This window comes from Oryx dammah, unplaced genomic scaffold (genome assembly GCF_014754425.2).
Source record: "Oryx dammah isolate SB20612 unplaced genomic scaffold, SCBI_Odam_1.1 HiC_scaffold_14, whole genome shotgun sequence".
In the NCBI taxonomy this organism is placed as follows: domain Eukaryota; kingdom Metazoa; phylum Chordata; class Mammalia; order Artiodactyla; family Bovidae; genus Oryx; species Oryx dammah.
The window spans coordinates 15,252,835-15,258,834 of NW_024070198.1; the positions used below are offsets into that span (position 1 = coordinate 15,252,835).

Genomic DNA, 6,000 nt, shown 5'->3' on the forward strand with positions numbered 1-6,000 from the left:
TGCATGGATTATCTCACTCAATGCCAGGTACATACTAAGCTCTGAGAAGGAATTAGGTGCTATTCCTTTAATATTCTTAACATACAAGGGTTTATGATAGTTATGATAGGTTTTCTTTACTGAGAGCTTTGTTTTTTCCAAGGCCTCATCCAGTTTTCTGACCAAATATCGATGCCTTATTTAGGTGCTAATGCCTTTTTTTAACTTTACAATTCTAGCTCTTCTCTTCTAACTTGGAAGGTTTGCCTAGGACTCTGCTGAATAGTAGCAGTAGATTATTTAGAGGGGGGTGAATTTTGCCCAAGAGACAGAGCAGTTGATCTTAAGATAGACTGTTAAGAGTACATATGAAATATTTAAATCTTAAATCCTAATCATTAAAAATCAGTGGGTTTCATATAAGTGATAATAAGTTTTAATATAGATAATGGCATTGATCAACTATCTTTATGGTTGTTTGAGGTTTCTTCTACTTAGACTTTTAAAAAAAGACTAAGTTATTTTTCAGTGTATTCTCCTGTTCCCATTAGGAACATTAGAATTCCTTTGGGTAGGACCTAAGATCATGGGGAGAAGGGTTTTATATTATGGGACCTGAAGGACCAAGATCAAATACTAAATCTGTAAAGAAGGTGGGTAAAACTGCACAGTTGTCCATCTTAAGAACTGTGAACATGAGGCAAAACAGGATCACAACTGATAAAGGGAGCAGGATGAAATTAATACCAAATGAGTACTGTATACTAGAAACTGCCTCGGCACTACTAATACCCTTTCACATTTTGAACAGTGAGTTAGTATTCTCTGTACTACCAAGAGTATGCTGTAGGTGTTCTGGAGGGTTTTGTGGTTTTTTTGGCCGGGCCTTACAGCTTTTGGAATGTTAGTTCCCTAACTAGGGATAGAACCCAAACCTTCTGCAGTGGAAACCAGACTCCTAACCACTGGACTGCCAGGGAATTCCCTCTGCTTTCTGTTATGCAATTAAATATGTGTTTATAATTTAAGAAGTAGACATGGATTTTTGTTTCACTCCATTGAGCTTGTAACATACATAGCCCAGAACCAATGGTGCAAGAAAAAAGAGGAATAAGTAAGTGGCAGTACTAATGAGGATTTATTTCATTTTTTGGTGAGAGAGCCTTTAGTTGCCTTGCTTACGTTTCATCAGCAGTATCTCTGATAAAGTCTGTGTAAAAAATGTGTACCTTCTTTGCCAAGGTAACATCAAGAGAAGTTCTCTAGCATCTTCTCTCCCTACTTCCTCAACCACAGTCCTACTCCAAAGTACTACTGAATAAAGACATGATCAAACATTATCAGAAAGGATGGGAAAAACCTTTGGTGATTCTATTGGAGGGTACACATGTTCCAAAAGAAGTAGTAAGGTAAAGTTTGGTGAACAGAAAACAAAACAGTAGGTGTTTGTGAAGAGAAAAAAAAGAGAAGTCAGGCTTTATGGTTTTGTATTTAGGTTAATATAAGGTACTTGTCCTCATACAGTAATAAGAAGTAACTTTTACAGAGCATTTCTTATGTGCCATTCACTATTCTAAACACTTTACATTTAGGTAATTTTATTATCTTTGTTTACTAATGAGCAGACTGAGGCACAGCAAGGTTAAGTATCTTACTCAGGGTACATAATCAATAAATTGCAAATTAAGATTCAAACTCAAGTATCCTGGTTTCAGAGTCCATACCCTTAACCATGAGGTTATTCTGCCATTGTAGTTTATATTAGGCTGTATCACTGCATAAGATTGTAAATTCATATACTTCTGTTATTTATTACTTAATTTTCCACTACTCAAGTTGAGGGAAGGAGCCATATCTTATTTGCCTTTTCAGCCCTAATTTAAGCACTTCTTTTTATATAGAGATGCTTAATGAGTGAATGAATAAATGAATGAAAAATTTCAATGACTTTTCCCTCCCTAATTTTAGGATCTTCACACTATATAGCAAATCACTACCACTTGATCTGGCCTGTCGAGTATGGGATGTATTTTGCAGAGATGGGGAGGAATTTTTATTTAGGACTGGATTAGGAATCCTCCGATTATATGAAGATATTCTTCTACAGATGGACTTTATTCACATAGCACAGTTTCTAACTAAATTGCCGGAAGATATCACATCAGAAAAACTGTTCAGCTGTATTGCAGCCATTCAGATGCAGAATAGTACCAAAAAATGGACTCAGGTAGAGTGACATTTTCCTACTTCTAACAGATGTATTAAAAGTTTTTTTTTTTAATAAAAAAAAAAAAACTTAAGTATTCCTCAAATGTTAGTGCTTAAGTTTAAAAAAAACCTTTAAAAATAATTTTTGGCTTTGAAAAAAATATTGCTTCTCTTTCACCTCTCCAGACCTATGGCTTTATTTTTTATGTAAGTCCAGTAATATTTTGAGTTTAGTGAAGTGCAGCCTACAATAGTCATGTATTTGCCAGGGTAATTATATAAGCACTTTGGTAGTTCTTATAGACAACAATTGTATTAAACACCTGAATGTGTACTAAGGGTTTGCAATAAAAAGAATGTAATGTATGATTCTAAATTTTGATGCTTAATCTTGTTAGGGAAGCAAATATATTGATAGTCTAAAGTTATATGACATAAAAAATAGTGTTAACACTTGCTTCATGAATGATGGACAGTAGGCATAAGTTCACACTTTCATTGCTTATGAAAATGAAAATATAAGAATATTGGTCCAGTCAATGTATGGCAAAAACCACTACAATATTATAAATTAATTAGCCTCCAATTAAATAAATTAATTAAAAAAATAAATATTGGGAAAATGCAAAAAAAAAAAAAAAAAGAATATTGGTCCAGGAAATGTTTTGTTACCTAATAGTAATTTTATAATATTGGCAAGTGATGAAAACTGGAATCTAACTGTATATCATAAAATTGGGTTGAAACAAACAAGAGGATTTGATAATGACACTCTTTCAGAGAGCAAAGTTATGTATGCTAAAGCTTTTTCATGTTAATAAACTATAGATTTTAAAATCTCTTTAATCTGCATGGTTGTTGTTTTTAGCATTAATGTTTACTTTATATAATTTCCAGGTCTTTGCATCTGTGATGAAGGATATTAAAGAAGGAGACAAGAATAATAGTCCAGCTCTGAAAAGCTAACCTTCAAAATTAACAAAATAATTGCAATATAACAAATGTTTTTTGATAAAAGTTTTTGTTTCCTATGTAAAAAAGCATGGTAGAAAATGCTGAAAGCTAAAAGAATCAAGACATGGAAAACTACTGATTTTGAATTCCATGAGGCTGAAGTAAATGAGTAACCCATTGACAGTATTAATTTAAAAAGTATTTTATAGAGAGAGCCATTTTACAAAGGAGAAAATTGAAATGGCTAGTTCATACTCCATAATATGGAGTGAATAGTTTAATGCAATAAATTTTTTAATAGCTTTGGATATAGTTCAAAATTTTACATCTTTTCTTTTTTTAACTATTAGCATAAAGGCACTTTGGAGGTCAGAACAGGCTATTTAAATACTACTTTAACTTCTAAAATACTATTTGAAGTAAACGCCTTAGTACAGATATTATCTCCAGTTCCAAACATTTGAAGATATTATAGACCAATAATAAGCAATTTTGATTGTAAAGTGTTTATGTCACTGATGTTGTTTACCACTCCCAGGTTGGGGCAAATTTGGGTTATTTGGGAACTGGAAATATTGGTAGGAGATTGTTTAGCACTTATGTAAGTGTTTTCCACAGTATCATGTCTGTTTATGAAAGGAAATTGTTTCTTTTTCTCAAGGAATTTCTGTCACTCAGAGGAATTTAGCTTTTCTGTTTCTAGTCTAAGAAATTGTTCATCTAGTAATTTAAGAAAGCTAACTGGTAGAAGAAAATTTCTTTGCACTTTAATGGACTGAAGACTTTTTGGAGGGAGTAAGTCCATAAACATAAATGAGGTTTTTCACTGGTAAGAGTAAAAAGTAATGAATTCTGAGAGTTCTTAAATAGCATGCTACTTGGCAAGACTTTAAGTTTGTTAGTTAAAATTCTTTCAGTCTGTAGAAATAAAATTTGTGAATTCCAGTTTGAATTTTGAAACAACATGTAGCCAAGTCCATGACTTGTAAAACCCTGTGTATAATTTTCTAATCAATGGAAATGAGAGTAAAAGAAAGATAAAATTTAATTTTTTTCTAATGAGTTTAACTTTGATGATATAGTGGGTAAAGGAATGATTAATTATTGGTAACCTGACATTAAATTTATTATGATGTTTGATTCTTGAGCTTAAAATAAATCACTTTATTATTATTGGTATCTATATAACATGGTATTTGGTTAATAATTAGACTTATAGTGTGCTTTTATGTTGCACTTTGGTTTGAAACAACACTTAAGCACACTATTTCTGTTAGCGGTATATAGTCTTCAAACTAACAAGTCTGAGAACCTTGTTAGTGTAGTGACTGCCTCTTTAGGAATATGGGACCAGATGGTACCCATGTATTTTTACCCCATGGGTCATTCTAGCCTAGGGACCACTAATGGAGCCCTCAGAAGTTAACTCCTGTCATAGGAGCTTTCTTAGTGGAAACTAGTAGTGTAATAAAATATTGAGGGAGTACTCAGGGTCTTAATAGGTTTTAGAATGACATATTAACTCTGGTAACTACTTCCTTGGTATTGGTGGCCCTGATAGAGGGAATGAAACCCCTGGCAGCAATCTCATTGAGGTTGTACTACCTGCCAAAATTTAATCTTACTTTTGTGTATTTGTCTCCTAAGTTGGGCATACATTACTGTATTTCTTTTTCTCATTTTTATTATTGTACAGTTTCTTTACCTTTCAAGTATAAATGTGTATATAAAATGTAAATACAAGGAATTTACTAAAATCCACTATTAACAATTACTGTGTAAATAAAACTTATAAGCAGAGTAATTACTTGAAATGAGTCTTCATTATTTGGGGGATATTTAACTACATGTGGAGATAAAAAGGGAATAAACTCTTCTGCCAGATTTCTCTTCCTGAGGATGACTGGGCCTTTTGGCTTTTGAGATTGACAGTACTGGTAGTGAGAAAGTTGTATCTTCCTTAAACCTCTTATACAGGCATTATAGAGTTACTCGTTATTCACATGGTCAGTGTATGGCAGTTTTTTGGGTAAAGTATATTTTCAATTAAAAAATAACTTGCCTGGGAGAGAGGTGGAAGGGAGATTTAAAAGGGAGGGGACATATGTATACCTGTGGCTGATTTATGTTGATGATGGCAGAACCCATCACAATATTGTAAAGTAATCATCTTCCAATTAAAAATAAAACTAAAAAAATGACGTTCCTAAAAACCTCAAGATAATGTGAAATTGAATATGATGTTTTGTCTGTCTAATCAATATTTCTCACTCATTGTCCTTTTAGCCCTGGTCTGCACTGTATTGTTTAAATGCTACTGGAAGACTCCAGTAACTAGCATAGCTTTCTAAAGTCAGAACACAGTTTTTGCTGATTCCTTTTGCAGTGATGACCTTCATATAATGTTATTGATTTGAGAATACACACATATATATAAGCAGTATGTGTGTGCATATACATATACTTTAATTGAGGTATAGTTGATATACAGTGTTGTGTTAGTTTCTGGCGTACAACAAAGTGATTCAATTCAATTATATATATATTCTTGTTTTCTGTTGAAGAACTAAGGATTGAGGAAAATTTCTTCCCCTCTGACACTACCCAGGAAAACTAACTCACCAAAATGACTGAAACCCTCACCTTAAATACTGTCTTCAGCAGAAAACCAAAGATGTTAGGAGTATGGTTTGAGACTTCAAAGGGGAAGCAATTCACATAGAGATGAAAAGCAAATGTTTGGTAAACAGATGTTTGCTGGGCCTTGCAGAACAGTGAGTGGCCTCTGATCTCTCTTGGCCCTGCAGAGTTTTCCCCACCTCACCTAGTCTATATTCTTAGTTCTATTACAGAATAGAC

The 6,000-nt window shown here is 33.1% G+C and overlaps 1 protein-coding gene across 4 annotated transcripts in view; it reads left to right on the forward strand.

The window, feature by feature from the left end:
• The window catches only part of TBC1D12 (TBC1 domain family member 12), a 95,766-nt gene extending 90,821 nt beyond the window's left edge, over positions 1-4,945 (forward strand). For all 4 annotated transcript variants that reach the window (XM_040254557.1, XM_040254556.1, XM_040254560.1 and 1 more), the window contains 2 exons: positions 1,948-2,206; positions 3,085-4,945. In XM_040254557.1, the coding sequence (XP_040110491.1) occupies positions 1,948-2,206; positions 3,085-3,153 (328 nt within the window). In that variant the 3' untranslated portion in view covers positions 3,154-4,945. The remainder of the gene's footprint in view (positions 1-1,947; positions 2,207-3,084) is intronic.
• Positions 4,946-6,000: the final 1,055 nt, after the last annotated feature.